Raw genomic sequence first — 23,153 nt, forward strand, 5'->3', positions numbered from 1 at the left:
AGCTAAGAAGGGAACAAAAGCGTCGTTGTTCGTCTAATTCTCTATTTCTTTCTGTAAAATTGAAACAGAGAAACATACATTCCCGCGACAAGCGTGAACGTAGTTTCATGATTGTTTAAATACTATACTCTTCCGGGAATCTCTGGAGGGAGCGAACGAAAGCAAGTCTCTACGCACGTATTGACTCGAGAGGGCTCTACAAATGAACACTTGCGAGGGAACGGGATTGCGTGGAGGGAGAAAGAGACTGCAGCTTCCAGCTGTTTGTACCAGCGTGTACTGCTTCGCCCCGCCCACCTTCTTCCTCTCCTTCTGCGGGACCTTGCTCCAGGCATTCCCGGGATAGAGTATAAATAGAAATGTTTTCTGTAACACGTCACGTAGCGTAGAAATGAGGTCTCATGAAGCAAAACCTAAAGAAGAGCTATTCTCCTTGAGGTCCTCTAAACAGTGTGAAAGTTAGGGTAACACTTTGTTAAAAAACAAACAAAGAAAAACAAGCAAACATCTAATTTATTCCCAAGATCCATTCCCCTCGGCACATGGAGAAGAACGTTTTCCGCGGACAGTTTGTCGAATTGGTGCAGTCACCCCCTCCATCACGTGACCCATCCTCCGGCGTTCTCCAAGACCAATTCTTCGTGTGTTCCAAATCGGTCCCCCGCAAGGCCCTTGATCCCTTTGGGGGATCCACCGTAATTTCTGGCTTTGTGGACGCTTGATCCCAGAATGCCCATTTAACGGTGGCATTGATGGGCCTCGGAGTTCATATTGAGAAAGTTGGGAGAGGACGCGGGACTCTTCAATGGGCGTCTCTTAAGGCCGGACTTGGGATTGTTCTCCTGCATTACCGAAGTTGCCCATCAGGGTGAAGAAAAGGGATTCCCCACCCCCTTTCTTCCCCGCCCACGCAGTTTACCACAATGAAGCCTGGACGTTCAGTAGGGGAGGGGAGTAAGAAAATTGATATCTTGGATTCGGAGTTTGTTTAGAGTTTCCATTGTGACGTAAGCTCTGTTGGGTTGAGTTTTTCAAAAGGAAATTGGGGTTCATGTTATGGGGGTTTCGAGTTGAGAATGGTGGAAGAAGTTTGTAATTATATCTGAAAAGGGTCGCTAACTTTGAAGAAATCTTCTCTTTCTCTTTCTCCTTTTTCTTATCCCCCTCAACTCTGTATCCTTTGTAGGCTACTTTTCAGTAAATGGTGGATCCATTGTTTGGTGGTGTAACCTGACACTCATTTTTCGCATTAGAGCAGAATTAAACTTGGTACACCCAGAATCAAAAGTGTGTTGTGCGTATTGAATTAATTCAGTTATTGTATTTCTGCTTCTCAACGTACGTTCAAATCAATAAAATATGCATAATATAATTGCGCTCACCTGCGTGAAAAAAACACCCATTATTAAAAGGGAAAATAAATTTCACACTGCTGTTTCCAACACGCTTTTACTATTGACTATACAACATCACATGATATTTACAAGTAGAGGACGCATTTGTATTCTTGGCATATATCCTGAAAATGTGTACTTCAAATTTAGAGAATACGCTCTCAAATTTGTGATAAAAATGTTAATTGGTCATAATGACAGAAAAAATACCAAATAGCTCAAGGAATAATTAAAAAAAGTGAATTTATTATTAATGCTGCCGTATTAGGAGGTGTAGATATGATTGGCTTTGTCTGTATACTTGCGGAATGCAGGGAATAACAGAGGCTCGAAATATTTCGCTCTGGTATTCCGTATGTACCATAAACACCATTTTGTTGCCGATACATTATTTATATGGAAGGTTTTTGTGTCGAATCTTTACTTGTGGTGGCAGTCACGTATGCTTGTGGCAAGAGGAGAATCACGGTTAACGGTTCTGACTATGTTATACGAATAATATTGATTTGCGTAACGTCACTACTTGTAACTCATGTTCACATTTGATAGCGATAAGTATGTACTTTTATTATCCTCGGTTATTGGCTTAAGATACTTAGAGAGTGAGTCATACTGGATAGGTTTAATTTCCTTACCTGCATTGACGTAATGTCAAATTAAGGAGGGATAGCTTGTAACTTTTTTCCACCAATCAACTAGAGAAAACTTGTAACGTTTCCCACCAATCAAGTAGAGAAAACTTGTAACGTTTCCCACCAATCAAGTAGAGAAAACTTGTAACGTTTCCCACCTATCAACTAGAGAAAACTTGTAACGTTTCCCACAAATCAAAGAAGGAGAACTTGTAATGTTTCCCACAAATCAAAGAGGGAAAACTTGTAACTTTCCCATAAACCAAGGATGGGAAACTTGTAACGTTTCCCACCAATCAAGAAGAGAGAACTTGTAACGTTTCCCTCCAATCAAGAAGAGATAACTTGTAACGTTTCCCACCAATCAAGGAGGGAAAACTTGTAACGTTTCCACAAATCAAATAGGGAAAACTTGTACCATTTTTCTCACCATTCAGCTCCATTTGAACTGGGCTCCGGTTCCATTGACCAAAATGTTCATGTTAGAATAACCTTTTCAGTTACATGGAGAATTAATCGCAGGCTACCTCATTGGTTAGTGGAAGTTGTTTTTCACCTCGGATGCCTTATTCGAGCGAGAAGATCTACACGTTAAAAGCTGTGCGTGACTTTGCTTCGGCTCCGACGCCCGGCGTCTTTATCTCTCGGTGCCACATGAACGTTTTGTTCCTGCCAGTATCACAATCCGGCTCCGTTGATATATAAGATGATGAATGGCATTGCGTGCCGCTAATATAGGTCATCGGTTGCTCTGCTCGCGGGAAATACTACGCTGGTGGGGGAAGGAAACACCCGCCCGAGAGGGAGGCATTTTCACTGTGTGTGTATGTGTTTGTTATGAGTTGGAATACTGCTGGATGTGAATATTCGATTGTTCAGGTGAGCTTTAATAAATAAAAGTCGAGAACTTTTCATCTCCAGTGTGAACCTGAGATATAAGGGGTGGCCCTTTTTGAACACACCCAACTGTCTACCTATCTTCCACGCAGTACAGCCTGGACTGCATTTTGGAGACTAACGAGGCTCTGGCGTCTGGACGCAATCATCTGTAGTGTTTGTGTTTAACCACATGCCTCACCGAGTTTCAAAAATATGTAATTCAGTCTATAATCTGAAATGGTAAAGAAAGGATCAATTTCTTTGCATTCTACGAAGGTGTCCATACGATCGTCATTCGTTCCAAGTTCCTAGGTGTAATCACCATGCCTAAAATGGCAGGTGCAGTTCTATGGCCTCCACTTTGGTTCGACGCTGACAGGATTTTTTGGAGAATTTTGGGATGTTATCCAGGAAGGTCAAAGGTACTTTTTCGGGCAATTTCCACCTCCAGTTTTTGCAAGGCAAAAACCTATAATAACTAGTCTAGTCGGGAAACTTCTTCGTAATAGTAAGTTGAAGGAAGTTCTCGAATTTGAACAGAGACTTCAAGAAATGAAACGCAGGATCATTCTGTTTCAATTCTACAACCTGCGACCTCAACTGTTTACTCACGTTACATTGTGTACACGTCGATTCAGACTATCGTTGAAGATGCTCATCACTGCTCACGTGTAGGAAACAATTTTTGTGGAACGACCGAAAGATTGCCGCAATATTGGGCATGCAGAACTCTCCAAAGTTGGTTATATCTTTGAACCCAGAGCCCAAATTGCTCAGAACGTTTTTAAACGTTTTTCAGGCTTTGCTTTACACTCGAACAGCATAATATACAGAGCGAGTCAAAAGTCAGGTTACGTAGGTGAATGGCCACCATGGTCACGAGACCTAAGTTCAATGGATTTTTACTTGTTGGTACACGTATAAGGTCATCGTATTCGGTAAGAGACTGAAATGTCTTAAAGAAAGGATCACAGGCGCCATCTACCAAATCACCCCCCCCCCCCCTCCCACCAGCAGATGTCTGACGCAGCTGTGAGCTTCGAATTGAAGCATGCATTAAAGCAGATGGTGCTCATATTGAACATGGACTGTAACGGTAACCATTACATATCAGTCGTGTGTATCTATGTAGGTATGCACGTATTTGTTTTCCTATGTAACCTGACTTTTGCCTCGCCATATAGGTATTGAAAAGGTAAAAAGTTTTGTTTTAAAGCGTTTATCAAGATATCAGCAACAACAAGCATTCGGCTCTTGTTTCCCTGCTTAAATACAAAGATGTGTACTCGCAACTGCGGCGGGACCGTGTCTGACAGCCCCGTGCCGTGTGTTACATCACCCTCCCCCCTCCAAGTTGTACCCAGATACCTCTTGGACTATCCCATTAAATCGTGCAATGTGGATTTACAGCCGCCACAGCGCTTCAGGTGCGTGTAAAGAACGTTGCAGAAGGTGGGGCAGCCTGTTATCGAACATGGCCATAAATTACGCGGAAACACATTCCGCAAGTGTCCTTTTCCCATTGTGCTCGTTTCCTTATAATGGTTGCTCTGACGTCTCGCGAGATATGCTCCGCTCCCGTATGAAATGCGAGTATCGGGAATATCGGTATTCTTGAAACCCATGCCAGATATCGATTACCGTTCTCCTTCGTTCGATTACCTGTTGCTGGCTTTCTTGAAGGGTTGTCCGCTTCCTTCTCTTCTCCTCCTTTTCCTATGCACTTTCTCGGTTGTAGGAATTGTAAGGAAGAGAACCCCAGGCCTAAATTCATCTTACCGCTCTCAAATAATTTGTGAGGATATTCCTGCAGGGCTAAACAAATGGCTTTTAACAACAACTGCCAACGAAGATGCTCATAATATGAAAATGGACATAAATATTGCTTTTTGAATCCCTTCCGTGTTCTCAACCCATCAATACAGTAGAGCTAAACCGGTTATCTACTGCTCAGGATATCCTCTCTTAAAAACTATACTCTGTCCCAAGGGTCTGTGGAGGAAGCGAACGAAAACAAGTCCTCTGTGCAAGTAGTGATTCTATGGGGTTTGACCAGTGCGTGAGATGGGGGGGGGGAAGCCACTGCAGCTACAATCTCTGTTTGATCTGTGGAGCAACGCTGCACATAACGGCAGATAATGAGAGAAAGATAGTGGACGGATGAAAGCAGTGCGCGCTGCTGGTAACTGCAACCACGTTTTCACTTCCATGCACTCACTTTTCTCACGTGTTCGTTGGTCGAGCCCTCTCGAATTACTACTTGCACAGAGGACTTGTTTTCAGAAAAGCGAAGTGTATGAATGTCGAATTGATTTTTATATTACCAAATCAATCAAGTTCTAACCACAAAGACTCAGGTAAAAAAAAAAAAATAGCCAAATTAATGAAGAGGTCAAGTATGGTTAGAATTTCTGAAACAAATTGACGTGGCTGACAGACACTTTGCAGCTTAAATGTATGTTTGGCCACACTAGCGCCGATTTTCCAGTTATTTCCAACAATCGTTTTTTTCTGTGGGCATTGTGGGTTTTACCCTTTTAAGGTATCGTCCGGTTTCAGGCCCACTGCCCCAACATACTGGACACACGAAGATACACGCTTTTGTTTTTTTCGATGCTCGACCTTTGCCTCTCAAACAAACTCGTACAGCGCCTTCGATCACTGCGGCAAACAGCAGAAGCTATAATTGCGCTTCAGCTGTAAACGACGACTCTCGGAGGCGCTTTTCCTGGCGAGAAATATATGCGATTGCCCTCAAACAATGAGGGCGGGAGGGAGGGCCCGCCTGTCACATGAACGCACAGAAGTGTCCGAAGAATGGCTCAGCTGGGACGACGAATTGTTTTTTCTTTTTTTTCAGTTTTGGATTCGTTGAGGAACGATTCGTTGTCATGGGAACGGCCGTGAGTTATCGTTGCGAACTCTCCTCTCTCGGACCAAAGGTGTTTTGCACCATTCTATGTGTTATTGGAATGAGGTTTAATCGGAAAATCCGGAAGTCAGGATATAGTGTCAGGTTTTCTGTGCCTCGGACGGATCTTGACGGGACCGAAGTTGGGTAATAATTTTCCGACCGGAAGCTTGCATTCAAGATTTGAATGAATCGGCGGTACAAATACGTCACTCACTTGAAGTTTGCGTAATGACGTGTCATTCCCAGTTGCAGGAGCTGGAGACGTTTCCATATTCGGGCAGCAGAAACCCTAGATTTTCATTAACCTGGCATCAATTTCGCGGTCAGGTATTTTTATTCGGGTTTAAGAAACGGGAACTTGAAAAATCATTTGCTGATTGACCCCTACGAGAAAAGAAATGTTAGGTAGTGTGCTTTTGCCACATGGAAATCCTTGTAATGCATTTCCAGGTATCTTGAATGGAGTTCTTTGAGGAGCAAGGTCTAGCAATCTGGTTCGTTGGGCTGTGCATGGTCAGTGCATCTAATCTCATAGCAGTTTTTATTTGGTTTTGTACCGACTTCCGTGGCGGAGTGGTTAGCACAGCGTGCTACGACACCAGGAAGGGTCCCGGGATCAATACCGGCCTGGGCACGGCTGTTCCTTCATAATTTCATTATATCAGCACTCATCCTCATTTTGAGTTTGGCCAAAAGTGTCAGAAAAGCGATGCTAATAACAAAACTCATTTCAAATTATTTGGGTTTGTTGACCGGAGCACGGAGCTACTTGTTTTCAAATGACTACCTCAAGTCTGTTCTCGTACCTCTGTCACTACAAAAGATTCTCTCTCCACCAGATATATTTACAAAACCCACGTTGAAATCGCAACCGTGAGCGTGGTTAATGGCAAGAACCAATAGTAACGCGATTCTTACGTAACGCAATGGTTCTTCAGTTCATTCACTCGTGGACCTGCCACGTGAAGAGGAAGTGTTTGTGGAGTAGTTCATTGAGGCGTTTCAAAAGTTTCGATTATTTTTTTTTTATTCTCATGTAGGCTAATGGGAACTGTATCTACAGGTTCAAGTGGCATCCGAACCACTGTGTAATTTGCCTCCATCAGGAGTCGAGCTCGAGACCTTTCGATTACAAGAAGATATCTTTACCACTACGCCATAAGGGAGGACCTTCATACGTCTCGTGATTTCTCAGGGTTAGCCTAAAAGAAATAGACAGTTTAAACGCTTTATAAATTGAAATTTGTTTGTTACATCAGAAAGCATTTAATATTGTTGAATAGAGAAAGTCTTCAAGTTTACTACCTCCGCTATTCGTTTGTTCTCGTGACGTCAGCGTCACGTGAACACCCTTGACGTAAGTCGAGCAGTATGGCCGATAGCCAGTGGAGAAGGCTTTGTGCGTGATTGAATTTGCAAAAACAAATTCTGTTACTATCCTGCAGCGTTGTTTTAGAACACGGTATGGCAAACAACCACCCACGTCAATCTTCGATTGGACAAGAAATTTAAGGAAACTGGTTGTCTGTGCAAGGAGAAAAGTCCTGGGAGAGGAGAACTGGAATATCGCATTGATATCTGTCGTGTTACCAAAGGCTCACACATAGAACACTTGTAAATTACCAATGCAAACTTCAGAACGTACTCTTCAAACCTATTAAAACTCTTCTTTCTGTAAAACCTTGAAAGTGTCGTATTTCTTTTAGGCTAACCCTGTATAGTGTTGGATCCTGGTCACTTTGATAACTTCAAAACGGTCTGTTCTTGTTAGGTGATTGATTGGTTTGGTTTATTTTACGTCGCATATCAGCCACTTTTGGCTAATCGCGAAGATGGCGTTGATATGATGAAACTGATTGACACTCACAAATAACAGCCATGCCAAGTCCGGGTCCCTTGGTGTTGTAGCGCGCCGTGCTAACCACTCCACCAGAGAGATCGGTTAGATGTTAATTTACTTCTAAAGAGGATTATATGAACATAATGATTTTGCAACGTGACTCACTCCGTTGCAACTTTGTGGAACAAAATTACGTAGTTTTCGAAAGCATAATTTTTTTACGATGTTCGCGGTTTGTGCGAACTATTATCGATTCAGCTTTTCCCCGTGTCCCATAGCGACCATCTCGGTTACCCGACACAGGAAGTGAAGAGATGTTTTGTTCCAGGCCTTCGCTCCCACTGCGCGGGTATATGGATCATTAATTCGTTGAGGCAGAAGAATGTGGTCGAGTGAGTACCGCGATCAAGTGATTAGCGACAACCAGCCTCACCGGGAACAGTGGAAGTTAACAGACGGAAAATCCGCTGAGAGAGTTTCCTCGTGGTGATTGCAAGAGGCTTTTAAACGTCCTCCCCGCACTGTTAAAGTGATGAGACCAAACATGACAGGCAAATGAGTGTAGCTTTCTGTTATTTTTCTAGCTGAACGTTACAATATTATGTTTAGAATTTAAGAGTTACTTAGGCTATATTAGTCTATTCAACTTACATTCCCATAAAAGGATTAAAAAGTTCACAGATTACAGTTTTAAGATTAGAAAGTACTTGTGCGTTACCGTCATGACCTACCCAGTAACGTCAGCGGAAGAACAGCTATCGAATATATGGACGAACCTGTATGTAGCCGCCTGGAAACAGTAATTGAGAAGGAATCACAATGAGAAATTATTCCCAGAAGCCAAAGAAAGACGACACTATCTAACAGGTTCCATGCCTCATTCTACTGGAGATTCTTATTTTTCTCCACTCAACCGCCGAATAGAAATCCTCCAAACCTTTCAGCGTCAGCTTTTTATCTTTCGCGCGAAAGGAACGACAAAGTAGTTAAAAACTAGACAACCGAATCTTACTCTGCCTACCGTAAGCAGCTTTTTGTATTTGCTGTCTGCCACGAGTTGATAAATTGGCTTGTCTTGGCCGTTTCTAGAATACTATGCAGGTCTTGATAAAAGGATAAATGTAACGAGAAGTTATGAGGTATTTTTCAGGGGTAGTCATCAGCTAAGTTGCGAGTTTTCTTGTGTGAAATATTTTCCTATATATTTACTGGTGCCTGACGTTTTGTCTGTCTTGTTGCCGTATTTTCTGAAAATTTCAGAACTTTGTGGACAGATGAAACAGATCCTTTACTCGAGAATGTGTGGATTTTGTCATTAATGCGTTTCGTCACTTAAAAACTGGACATAATAGGAACGATAGATGGTTTGCCCTTCAATAGTTTCTATTTGAGCAATAGTGTCATCACACTAAAATGTATAAGAATCGATGTAGAGTATCTAATATAGAAAGAGAAAGGGAGAAAATGAAGGGCAAGGGAGGAAAAGGAAAAAGTAAGAGAGAAAAAGACAGAGAACGAAAGAGAGAAGGAAAGAGAAATGAAAGGAGAGAGAGAAAGGGAAAGAAATAAAAGGAAAGAGAACGGGAGCAAAATTTGAATGTCGAAGAAATGGGGAGTTGGAAGATAAGATAAGAAGATTAATTTGCGTTTGATTTTCTTGTAAGTCCACTCTATGCACAGTAAGGATAATCGGGACTGGACCTACAGTTTAAAGTGTGATCCGAATCATTGAGCCTTCACCACATACCTAATCCGGACCTATTCATTACAAGGCGACTACGTGACCACTACACCATCGGAGAGGCCCCATCGCCAATGTTGTCCAACATTCTAGACCGAAGTAGCTTCGCAGTTGTCCTATATTGAATTAAAACACAGAGATTCGGTTTCCATCGAGGATCTAAGTCAGGACCAAAACTTAGATCGCTAGACTTATGAGTCTGTCTAAAAATCGAAGCTGGAGGGTTCCAGCCGGAGAGTTTTTTTTCTTTTCTCGAAGGTGATTAAACACTCGCAAAGCTGGGACTCAAACCTGAAACTTTCGGTGGAGAGATCGCGAGTCTACTTCTCAATGTATTCGCGAGACAGGTATACACTTCGTTCCGGGAGTCTCTGGAGCAAGCGAACGGAAACAAGTCCTCTGCGCAAGTAACACTCGAGAAGGCTCGTCCAATGAACGCGCGAAATTGGAAGACGCTGCTGTGGCTACAAGCCGTTTTCAGCAGCGCCTACTGCTTTGCTCATTTCCACTTGCTCTCCCCTCTTCTCTACCGTTTTCCGCGGCCTTAATCCACAGATCCCGAGATTGAGTGTAGTTACCGCTCAATTCAAGTACGGTATGCTCCAAAATATACAGTACTGAAACTCGCGCATCTCGAACACGTGGTTGCGTTTGTCGACGGGTCATAGCTCCAGCTGCACGTGTTCGCAGTAGTGAAAAGGAAGTTGTGTTGTGCAGTTCTTGTTGGAAATGGGTCTCTCGACGGAGGAAAAAGTATTCATAGTTGAGCATTATTTCCGCTCATACGGAAGCGGTCGTGAAGGTGGACCGAGTTTGAAAAAGGTGACTGGTCTATATGCAACCCAAATGACAATCGTCCACTCCACATGCCCTAACCTAACCTAAGGTTTCCTGACAGTTATGCAACACAAAAGGCACGATTGTTATTTGGGTTGCATATAGACCAGTCACTATATTGTAACATGTGTTATACTTTTGTTCATCTTTTCATTTCAGTACTGTATATTTTGGCGCATACTGTACTTCTCTTGAGGCAAATTTGTTCAAGTATATACTTAACACATAAAGCTTCTGCCACTTAGCGAAGAAGGCAGTATCACTATACGGTTGGATAAACTTGTGACGTCTAAAATATGCTTATATCAGCTAATGAATTTCACTCAACCAATCAATAAATTCCTAAGAATTTTCATTTTATGTTCAATATTCATTGCGCTTTTCTGGTCACTATATTTTGAACGTTTACTTTTCGCCCGTTTGGAACTCTTCCGATAACATCATGCTTCGAAGTAGACCGCACAACAGTGCCTGCGGCTTCTTCTTTAACAGGAACAATTTTGCAGAAACAGACAACGCGGAATGAGGGAAAATCGATAGGATATTGCGAAACGGGGAACGCCGCAACATGCAAGTAAAATTGCACACAATTTTCCTCTACCGTCCATTATGAGTAATGAATTTTTTGTTTTAAGTACCTGGTTTCTAGACTAGGTGTTTGGTCTTGAAAGTTCTGTTTATTGAAAGGCCATGTCGGAAAGTAGATAAGGTACAGAGACGTTCTTGCTTCTGAAGTCATGGTGGTAATCAAATATCTTATTCTGATTTTGCTCTGCAAATTCTGCTCTCAAACCCAAGTCCTTAAGATACAGTGTGTTCGAGAAGTCCACGTACCCTTAGATTAAACGAGGGTAAGTCAGTAAGTAGGTTACAAATGTTTATAAGAGACAATACTAAGTAGGATACTGACTTGAAAACCTTTGTAACATAAACTCCACCGACACTTATCCCATCGCTTTATTAATCCCCCAAAACAGGCTGCAGGAAAGTATTTTGGTTGCTGGTCCAGCCACAGTCGCAGCCAACCAGGGGCGGCGCCAGGGGTCTCGAAAGGGGTGCTTCACCACCTCTTAATTTTCTTCCTCACCCCCTTCAGCACCCCCAATTCAAAACTTATTTTCACCATAATGAAATATTATATTACTTTAAGATATGAAAATAATGTCGTCACTTTGAGCATAGAATGTTAGTGATAACGCTATTATTGTATTCAACAGACAATCCATTGGTTCTGAAAGAGAAATAGCATTTTCTTTTCTGTAGCGGGGCAGATCTATACAAATATCAGCAGCTCTTTGTCTTCTTTCATCACCGTTGTTGTTAAGAATTGTTTGTATCGATAATTTCCTACAGCTCAGTGAGAGTTCTTTCATGTTTTTATTATTATTATTAAGCATTATAGATAAAAATAAACAGTTTTAACGAACGCCACGTATTAGCTCGAGCTTTCGGTTTGTCAAACCTCGATGCTGTGGCAGTTCCGACCTTTGTTAGCCCATGCAAAGAAAAATACTCACCTCCACCATTTGTGGAATTGCGGTCCATCCGAAAAGATGTATTTGTTGTGTGTTCATCCTGACGAGTTCAAATCCAGAAGAAATATTTGCCACCGCGCTTCATGCAAGAAAAAAATAAAAACTCAAAGGGCAAGTTTGGGTCCCTAAAATTAACGAGAAGTTGTGGAGAATTCTGGTCACACTTTCGCAATCTCGACCATTTGTGGAGACCATTTGTTCAGCACGACGCTCCGACCGCCTGAACCCCCCCCCCCCCAGATACCCGTTTATTAGAGGCTGGCTGAACCCCCAGAGCCGCTTCACGAAGGGACAATGCTGTAAATCAATAATCCACCCTTGAATCGAACCCTGGTCTCCAGCGTGGCAAGCAGACACCCTACCGAATGGACCACTCCGCTTCTTCATGATAGGAATAGTCTACATCCGGCCAGAGTTTGCATTATCGGTAATTAATCGCAGTATGCATCAGTACTACCAATCAGGGTGTTTAGATACCGAGTATCACGTGTCATTTTGTTGATCTACGTCAAACATTGTGTTCATCGAGGTAATTCTCCGGGTCTTTCACCCAATGCGATATGTCAATAGATTGTCGTCTCATTAAGCTACTTGAAAGATTACCCCCTATAAATAATGGTTCAACGTCAATAGTGTTTTTTAAGATTTTGGTCAGTAACTAGAGGTATCAATTGTAGATGGGGCTGATGAAGATAATTTACGTCTCATTTAAGCTACCAATCAGTGCTCTTAGATATTGTACGCCTCGCGGTAATTTATAGACGCTTAAACCTACCAATTTTTGTTTGTGTGTCCTTGTAATTTCAAATGGGTGAAAGCGATTTTATCGTAAGGATCTTATCTTATCCTTTAGAAGTTCCTCAGAACGCCAGGTACAAAAATAAGTTTTACAAATATATTAGGGAGAATTCACACCAAAGCGAAAAGCGACGAATGGCACGTGTCGCTTGAGAACGAGAAAGTCAGCATCACCCTCTCACACCGTAGCGGCACAAGCCTGCGTTCGATTGGTGACATCCTCAAGCGACACGTGTCGATTTTCGCTTCGGTGTGAATTCTTCTGTGCTTTTCTTTCTCCTTAAAAATTTTGAAAGCTTCTTCATAATACTTGCATATTAAACACTATGACAGGAATACTAATACTTTATGTAATGCTTCAATGCTATTGTAACGCTACAAGGTGAATTATGGTTAAGGTTTCAGTTGGTAATACGTATAACATCAAGACTAAAATTATACGAATTATATAAAAATGTATTGTTCTGCTTTAGTGTTATTCAGCAACCTCTTCTCGTTGTTACATTTTCATGTAGATTTTTAACATTTGTTTACAATAATATTTCTTTATATGTTTGTGTTTTTTATTCGTTACTTCTTTTATCTTTCTTACGCTTACGTTTCCCTGATGTTTTAACGTTAAAGTAGATGGAATTAATATTTTGTTTAATGTATCGTGTTTTATTGCAGTTTTCATGTTATGGGGTCTCCTCGCAATTTATTTGTCTTTGTTTTTCGTTCATCTTGCATCTTTCTTTCGCCTGCAGTTCCCCCGCCTTCTTTCTGCTCTCCGTTCTTGTATCATCTGAGAAGCTGCCTCAAAGGTAATACACGATTGAAGAGATATCTCTCCTACGGCGTTTTAGCATGCTGCATGGTGGGTGCCATGATGGTGATAGAGCTTTAATCTGGTTGGTGGAGAGGCGCTAATTGACGGTGGTAGCTGCGTAAACTAATAGCACTGTGCAGCAGATGCTTCTTAACACCAACACCACTGTACATACTCTTTTTTCCTGAGCACTTTTTGTTTACTGTACCTTTGGCAAGACTACATTCGTCACCTTAGGATATCAAAGTTCGTAGCGAAAGTGACAGGAGTTCCAAGTTCAAAGCCTGGGTAACGCACGGTTCTTTCAATTGTGTTTTGTTTCCTAGCATATTACGTCATTTCTACATTCACCTTCATAGTCACGATTGATTAATTTAGTTTATATTAAATCACTTTTCTGCAACGTTTGGCTAATCGTGAAGAAGAGGGGTTCCGGTTTTGATACACGGTGCAGGCACAAGTTGTTCAGATCCCACTTCAAACTGTAGGTGCAGTCCCGATTAGCCTTCCTGTGCATAAAGTGAAGTTAAAACCCAAAACTCGATACTAGTGAAGATGAGGGTGAAAATAAAGACATACATCCTAGATAGCGTAATTTCTCATGTAAACGGGCACATTCTATTTCCATACTTCCTGGAAGGCCATTGTGTATTGTGTAATTTCAGTAGAAATCAATGTTTTCTAGTAATATTTGCATTCCTAGTTTGGCTTGTCGGTTTATGTCACGATTTGCAGTGAATTTCGCCATATAAAATGTTTGTATTAATACTTCAAATCAACGCCCTTTTAGCATCAGCTTTAGAAGTTCTGAAGATCGATGCAGTTGTCGGTAACAGTTGTAAAAGCTTGAGTGCTCTCAACATCGACAAAAGTTATGGAGGCTGATGGAGCAATAATTAAAGACAACAGCAACAACTTTGGAGACGGTTACACTGTTCAGGAACAGTTGGAAAAGTGCATCTATCACCAACATCGTCAAGAGTTCTATAGACTGATGCACCTTTTTTTTTTTTAGCAATAGCCATAAAAGCTGTCAAGTCGGATCAACCTTTCAGAAAAAGTGTCAAAGGTTTTTAGAGACAGGTGCACTTTCTAGCTTTACAAGTTTCGAAGACCCTTGCACCTTTCAGGTGCAGTTCCGAAGCTAGAGACGCACGCACTGTCGTCACTGGTGATATTACGCGTATATCGACGTACATAGCCACATCGAGTAGGTTAATATGTAAAATCTTACTGTACAGTTGTCTTCGTGGCAAAGTGAATGACCACTTGTAGCGTCACAGTGTGGAGTTTCCAGATCATATATCCCCCATTCTATCGCGCAGGAGTGTCGCCCTTTATTTCTCAGGAAGTGGCGTAGTTTAGTCTTCCCGAAAGTCGTTCCCGATCAGGCCATTGTCATTACAGTCAATTTTCAGCGAAATTAAGGATAGAAATCAGGGTGGCTCTTTGTTGGGGCTTTGGTATCTCGTATATTCGACGATCCTCTTCCGGCCCCAGTTTCGTTTTCATAGAATTAATTCCTAAATCCAAGTTGTTGTCAGTCTTTCTTATGTCCGTTATAAATATACATGCCTGCTCACTAGCTATTGGTGTGACCATTTTGTTAGTCATTGGAGGTTTATCCGTTTATTTTCCCATGTTCATATGTCCTACGAACTGACGCGTCAATGTGGCTAGTCCCAGATGCAGTTTCTGATCACGACACTATAATCATGGAAAATAAAACACTTTATATTCGCTTTATATTATCAATATCGAATTTGTCAGAAGCATATATTTAAGGAAAGAAGTTTTTATTATGAAATAACCATTAGCTACCACGATAACTTACTTTCAGTGGGACGCTAGATGTCTTGGGTTATCCTGTAAAATTAGCCCCCTCAGAACCCAACGAATGAATTGAACCAGGCAACTCGTTACCGCCATTTACACCATTTTGGTGAACAGCTATTTCCAGTAGTTGCATCATCCACAGTAGTGTAGACTGTTGAATTTTTCAGAAATGTTTACGAAGTCAGATACACTTTTTTGTAGAATAAACAAAATCTTTTCAACAACAGTTCCTAATGATTTAGAACCTCGTAGTAACAGCTCTAAAAGCTAGGGACACATTGCACTTTCCCAAATGATTTGCACATTTTTTAAGCGTAAATGTAAAAGCTCGTGAAGTGATTCACTTGTTTTTTTTTTAAATTTTATTATTATTTAGAGAGAACTGTAAATGTTCTTTTAGGATGTAGAATTGTCGCATTTCCAATCCGCGACACTCTTTAGAAACAAAACTAAACTATTTGTGAGCAGATGCATTTTTTTAAACATTTACACATGCTTTGGACACACATGCAACATTTAGTCCAGACCAAACGAGGCGAATATATTAACGGATGTGATATATCTAGTCACTGCAATTTACTCTTTATTTCCTAGTCGAACCTCCAATGGGATGGTGCTTGCAGTCCTCTCTGTTGGCTCTCATCCAGAATTTTTTGTGTTCTTCCTTCTAGATTCCTTTATTTACTATTTTTATCTTCTCCCCACGCACTTTTTTGTACCATTATTCCGTTGTCGCTTCACGCACATGAATCTTCTCCAGCATCCGCCATTCTGAAAGTTTTTGCTCCACTACTCCCCCGTCGTTACTCTCTTAGTGCTCCCGTCGTTACTCTCTTAGTGTGTAATTTACTTCTGGTACTAATTCAGCACATTGCAGTCCTTTAGCGGTATCGTGACATCCACTTTGTTCTCCAAAGGATATTTTTTAGGCTTACCCGTGATATAAATTTATTATTTTTTTATCGTGTTTCTCAAGCTTCGAATTAGAATTTTATTTTCTTATCCAGCGATCTCAACAGGAAGGTTCAAGGCTAGCACAGCTCGCTACTACTCTCGGGGTCCAGACCGGTATTCGGGGCATGGTTGTTCTTTGCGAGTGTGCCTTCATCAATTTCGTAATCTCGCATCCTCATGTTCGCGGTTAGTCAAAAGTGGTAGAAAATGGAAGTCAAATAAACCAAATCAATCAATCGATCGTCTGTGGACTAAATGTATACAAGCCTATTGTTGCTGTATGTACCGTAACTGATATGTTCTGAACGAGGCACCGAACTTCTTTAGGTCTTGCACTTCCTGTCTTCTTGTGCTGATCCTCCAGCATTCACCTGATCTTACACATTTTGCGGTTTTCTCGGGGTTTTGTAGCTTTTGTAGATGACTGCACATCTGATGGTGGAAGAAACGCACAGTAGGTTGACTTCAAATAAACGAAACAGATATTTGAGACTCTTGGTTGCATGTGGGTGCAGGGGAGTCAAAACTGGTAACAGATCTGGAACACGCTAATGACCATTTATCCCGCCAATTAGTAGGTGATAGGCAGATAAGGGCAGTTTGTACTGTTGTACTGCGAGTACATTTTAGTGAAAGCTCTCATGGCGAGGAAAAGGTTCTCTCAGGTAACGAACATGGGAGTTCTGGAGAGGATAGCAAACTTTCGAGAGCTGACGTCACACTTCAGATAATGAAGTGAAGAAGAAGTGGCGTGAATTCTGCAAAGTTTAGAAACCTTCAACTTAAAACGTTACTGTAGCAACTATTTTCAACACCAGTGCTAAGAATAGATCCAATTTATTTATAGAAATGGAAGCCTCAACGATAGCGTAGTTTTAACATTGTCGCCTTGTGTTCGATACTCGGTGGAGGCACATAAACTGGAGCTCCAGTCCCGATTAGGCTTATCTGTACATGAAGTGGACTTAAGAAACAAAACTCGAACAAATAGTTGATAAAGAACTTCTTCACTTTCCTTCCTTCCTATGTTCTGTTATGTTTTGTGTTTTCTACGTTCACTTACAATTTTTTTAATAATATTTGAATTGTATGCTTTTAAAGACTGTTGTGTTGAAAGAAAGTGCATAGTAAATAGTCACACTAACTCTCATGTTACTGTCCTGCTTGTCTTTTTTATACTATTTAACTTACTATGTTTTTGTAGTTATTGTCTTTAACATACAGTTTTCGTTGATAATATCCGTTTTGTCTTTATATGTAATTAATATCTTCATCACAAACACCGTTTCTGTCCTCACGAACAGTCAATGGGGAGCACTCATTGAAACGTCGCACGATATAGGAGGTACGGCTTATATGGGTACCATGACGTGCAATATGAACCATAGTTTGTAAATGCCGTGTCCTTGGCCTATTGTGGTTTCTATAGCAATGTTTTCTTTCCGACTTTTTGCAGTGACCAAGCTGAGGGAGCATTGGGAGGAGACGAATAGCAAAGTGATGCAACGAAAGACCCAGCTGGACGCCATGTTGGTGGACAGCCAACGCTACGAAGCCAAGCGCGTGGAGGTGGAGTCGTGGATGAACAGGATGGAGAATCGTCTCGAGAGGATGGGGACGGTTGGACACACTGCTGACGTGCTCGAGGCTCAACTCAGGGAACAGAAGGTATCTATGTACCCTTTATTTAAACCCCTTTTATTCAAGTATTTTCTCCATTGTTTTTCCAATTTCATAAATATTTCGAATGAAAATATCAAGTATCGCACTGAGCTACTCATTCAAGGGGTAATCAAAGGGGTCCCGGGTTCGATACCCGGTGGAGGAACATGGTGGTTCGGATCCCACTTTAAACTGTAGGTCCACTCCCGATTAGCCTATTTGTGCATAAAGTGGACTTAAAACAACAAATCAATCAATTAAGAACATGCGTCCCCTTGACAACGATAAGATATTCAGTTTTTATTCATACAACGGGAGTAAAGGATTCAAGAGTGTGAGCAACGATAAGATATTCAGTTTTGTTCACACCACATAAGATTCTGATTTATTTTATTCATACTAATCTAAATATACTCTCCAGAAGTTTCGGTACGATCAGGTACCCAGTATTTTTATAAGAAATCAAGAGAGGAATAAAATAAAAATTGGCAGATGTGAGATATTTTCCATTGCCTTATCGGAGCAATTTCCTGTAACTATTCTACATTATGTAGAAAAGTTAAAAATGCATATTAGCATTATTTCAAATAATGTAAATTCATACCACAGGAACCATATTTTCTTTCCAAAATATATTTGGACCTTAATAATATGAAATCAGGGTGGGTACTCACCGGAAATTCTGCGTGAATTATTTGCTCCGGGAATTATGCGTGAATTCTGCTTGAAGTTTTATCCGTAGACGTGAAAAATTGCAACTTTTATTAATCCAAGTTCTATTGAATTTATACATATTGATAAATGCCCTGAGGCGAGATTTTCACAGTTGCGTTTTTATTTTTATCGAGGAATTAAAATACTGTTGTGTGAAAAATAAAACAGAATTCTCTCGATCTGTTTACTTTGTTACTGAGCAATCTGACAGACGGAAGATTATTGCAAGATAAGATTTCTTGAAGATGATTAGGTAGATTTGAGTTTGAAATTCTTACGCAATCAACAATTTTTCGCAGGTTAGAATATATACCATAACATTTGTGTGATGTATTTCGAGTCTGAGTATGTGAAGTGGCAAATGTAAACTAAGGACCTCAAATTAAATGTTTTAAATATGGAATCACACAGACACTTCATATAGTTAGTATATTTGTGTGTGCATATCAGTGACTCAGCCACAGGGGGCATTCCTCCCCCAACCTTGAAAGGAAATCAATTCTAAGGAGGGCAAGGGGACTAACATTGATGGCCAAGGGCACCTGCGGAGGGCACAGGGGGACAATTATCTCCCTCGATTTCAAATTTTATGCAAATAAGAATACATTTCATAAAGTTTTCTCGCTCGCTTCGCTTCGCTTCTTAGTCTCGTCAAGTTCAGAGCCGTAACTAGGGAGTGTAGGGAACAATCTAAATGATAAAAGTTGTAAAAGAGAGAATGCCATTGGGCCTCGTGAAATTATTTGCGCCCTATTAAATCAATATTGTTTTGAGTTTGCAAAAAAATGGATTAAAATTGTTCATGTTCGCTTCAGTCACAATATAATTGTTTTCTGTAATGCACTGTAAATTAAGAGAGAGAGAAATAACTTATCTTAATGCATTTTGTGTTAAATGCATGAACAATTGTTGGGATGAAAAGGAGCGTGCACATTTGAGAGACAATTTATATATTTTTTGCTGTTGGTTTGTTATGAGGTGGATGAATAGATTATGTAATGAATATAAATAATAGACCTATATGCTATATATATATATATATATATATATATATATATATATATATATATATTTGAATACGTACATAATTAATGTTGGCATGTATTTTCTTATTTTACATCACTCCATTTTGAATATGTGTAAAACATATGTTGTGCATGAAAGTTATACATGTTACAATTGTTACATGTACAAAAATAATAATATTCGGAATGCATTTATCATGCATTTTCTGCCATTCAAAAATACAGTTTGTGTACTTGTTTTCCATTATTAATTAATGTGAAATTGAATGTTCTTTTTAAGAAAATGTGTTAAGTCGTTTGCTCCAACACAAATGTTTTAACACCGACTTCTATCCCCATTTTGTGTAATTTATGAGGATGATAACGTCTTTGACACTACCACTACTATGCAAGGTTGAAATAGAGAAAACATCTGCTTTTGGCCTTGAATTTTTTGAAAATTTGCCTTGAAAGCCAGGAATTATACTTGAATTTTATCATGGTCCTAGAGTAGCCACCCTGGAAATATATATTTCTTCTTTTTCACGCAATGCAATCATGCTCTGAGATGATGTACATGAAACAGTACATCTGCAGTACTCAGGGGACGATGAGAGAGAGATATGTGAATTGACTTTGGACAACAATGACGTTTCATGACTCAGTTTACACAAGTGCATATTTGCCTACTGTGCAAACTGCATTACTAAATTACATGCCTTATGGGAATTCAACAGAATTTGTGGTAGGAGTAGATGTGGTTCAGATATGACTGCTTAGTAATGATGACTGCACTTCCGTGGCTCTGCAGTTCTGTTGTTACGTAACTCTAGTCATATAATGGATGCAAGTCGGCGTAAATTATTAGGCGAGATCGACGTACAACCGTTGTCAAATTTCATGAATTGTCTCTGTGCATTTTGTATGAATTTTAGCGGCCGTTAGACACGTTATGGTGTATAGAACTTGGAGATTTGGAGCAAAGTAAGCAGAAGGACAGTATATCATCAACAAGGACTGTGTGTTTGAAATTTTAGCTGGTATCATTGCTTGTTACGTATTGATAACGTGCGAATAGTATTTTTTAGAATTAACATTACGCCAGTGTTCATCGACTAAGTTGTGAAACAAAAGGGGCATTGTTTATAAAAGGGAAAAGTAAGATTGTCATTTAAAAAACGGATAGGGAAATGTAAGAAAATATGGTATGGTGCCTGGAAAAAACAAACTTTTATAAACGCAAGAAAGTGTTCTGCAGAAAGTGTGGTAATGAAAGTCAAATTGGAAAATAAATTTAAAAGAAACAACATAAAGTTCTGTTCCAAACGTATGATAAAGAACGTTAGGCAGAAAAAAAACCTTTGTAAATGTAAATATTGTTCAGCAGGAAGTGTATAGTAGAAAAATAGGAGGGATCGAAAAATGCCAAGGAATGTCAAGTAGAAGAAAGAAACAACCTTTGCAAATGTAAATGAGTTCTGATGCAATATTAAAAAAAAAGAAATAAGAAAAATATACTAAAAAAACGTAGAGAAAAGTTCCGTTGGAAGCATATGATATAGAATTTCAAGTTGAAATAAACAACCTTTGTAAATAAAATTCTGCAGTAAGTGCATATTGAAGTGCTATTGAATAGAGTTCAGGACATGTCATGGTAATTCCATGTCGGAGGTGAAGCTTCTAGTGATGATTCGGCAACATGTATATCAAATCTGATGCTGGAGTGTCATGGCACTATCGGCACCAAGATCAGGAGTGACATAAATCAAAAGTATGTTTTAAAGTTTTATTATACGTAAACAAAATAAACGAACCTCCCCCCTCTAGAAAATTACATATATTTTCAAATTGTTGTGTACCGTATTTGTTTATATTACTTGCAAATGCACCGAAATGTTAATTTCTGTTCGAAAATGGTTCGTTAGTTTAAATGTTTAACACACTTGTGCAAAAAACTTGACTGATGATGGGTGGGGGAAGGATTTCCTCGTAATGGGGTGTTATGAAATTCACTATGGAATTTGGGTACAGTATGGTTAAAACCTTGATAGGATCAAAGGGGGAAAATCTATGATTTACTGTTGTAGCCTTTAAAATGAGTTGGTGAGGTTTATTAGAGTTAGGAAGAATTTGATACAAACTTGGCACAGAAATTTCTAAGTAATTCAATAAAAACTGCCCCCCACGCTCCCTTAATTGCCGCCACTGTTTGTACTGTACACACTACAGCACTAGCAGTACACAATATAGTGCTCATAATTGTGTCTTATATTTTGCTTTCAATACTACAAATTAAATTCCAAGTGGCAAAACTAGTTGTTTTGTGCGGCTAGTCTAAGACATGTCTCACGAGATACTAAGTGTAATTGATAGCCTGTTGTAGCTTAGAATCTTTCAGATGCCTCCATTCAGGGCAGAATTTTCTTCAGATTCGGTTTTTCATGCGACGGTATGGTCAGTACGGAGGCGTATGTTGCCTGCATCTGAAAACAAACTTCTGTGTGGTAGTGTTGGCAACTAATACCGCTTTTTCATTCCACCAATAATACCGCTATTTCCGAACGCATGAAGTGCTGCATGTGAGCCATATCGGTCACGAATAACATGACAACAGTCACTAAATGTTGAGTTATAAAACAACCATAATAGGCATCATCTTGTCTACAGTGTTTGCGTTTCTCGGAAACAAATCATGCTAGAATTTCCTGTATGGAGTAAACTTGCAATCGATGTATTGAAGATCTCTGAACAAGGTTTCAAAGCCCGATGTAAGCACCTCGAACTGTTTTCATGTTAGAAAAGAGTTGTGTGACTTTTGAAAGGCTCTAGTACCATAATCAAGCTATTGCGATTCCTCCACTAGTCAGTCTATCTTTTCACGAAGATGTTTCAGGAAGCAAGAATGTAAATCCATGCCGTTCATCCTAAAAACTCTTTTCGATTCTCGACCATAAATTTTACCCAGAATGGAATATGACAGTCATGCCTCTAGACTTTTTTTCTCCTGTAGAAGATGATAAATGACGGTTTACTGACCGTTTATAGAAGAACCTGGGTATCGATTTGGCTTCGGCAAACCAACCTCTTTTGGCCTTGAAATGAGGTTATTCTGATGGCTTTCTCGTCATCTTTGTGTCATTTGCCGGTGTTGGTTTTTTTTTTCTTCTTGTTGTTGTTGTAGGTTGCTTTCTTCAAGCAGGTTGTCCTTGTTTTTTGTGAGAAGGCTGAATCAACTAACCCAGAAGCTAATCACTGTGTACCAACAAGACGACACTAGTAAGGTGAAGAAAATAACGCAACCAATCAATCAACGACACAATAACCTTTAATACAAGGTGCATCTACAGATCCTATCTAGTTTTTTAACATACCGTACCCAAATTCCATTGTGAATTTCGTAACACTTCATTACGAGATCCCTTCCCCACCTATCATCAGGTATTGTTTATCAACAGGCTCGTTGATCCCAGGCAAATACGAGCTACTCTTGCCTTCAATCCTAGTACTCGATGACCGGGGGTTGAATGTTCGATGTTGAAGGTTCGGTTTCGAATCTTGGCCAGGGTTTGATTATTTCATCTATATCCTCTGGCCATTCATTCATT

The 23,153-nt window shown here is 40.1% G+C and overlaps 1 protein-coding gene across 16 annotated transcripts in view; it reads left to right on the forward strand.

The window, feature by feature from the left end:
- Dys (Dystrophin) overlaps window positions 1-23,153 on the forward strand; it is a 1,073,030-nt gene that overhangs the window by 621,745 nt on the left and 428,132 nt on the right. For 13 of the 16 annotated variants that reach the window (XM_083123868.1, XM_083123876.1, XM_083123873.1 and 10 more), the window contains 2 exons: window positions 13,317-13,373; window positions 17,625-17,836. In XM_083123868.1, coding sequence (XP_082979994.1) covers window positions 13,317-13,373; window positions 17,625-17,836 — 269 coding nt within the window. The remainder of the gene's footprint in view (window positions 1-13,316; window positions 13,374-17,624; window positions 17,837-23,153) is intronic. The other 3 variants (XM_083123871.1, XM_083123878.1, XM_083123879.1) reach the window with 1 other exon arrangement.

This window comes from Lepisma saccharinum, chromosome 6, assembly GCF_977018435.1.
Source record: "Lepisma saccharinum chromosome 6, izLepSacc3.1, whole genome shotgun sequence".
Lineage (NCBI taxonomy): Eukaryota > Metazoa > Arthropoda > Insecta > Zygentoma > Lepismatidae > Lepisma > Lepisma saccharinum.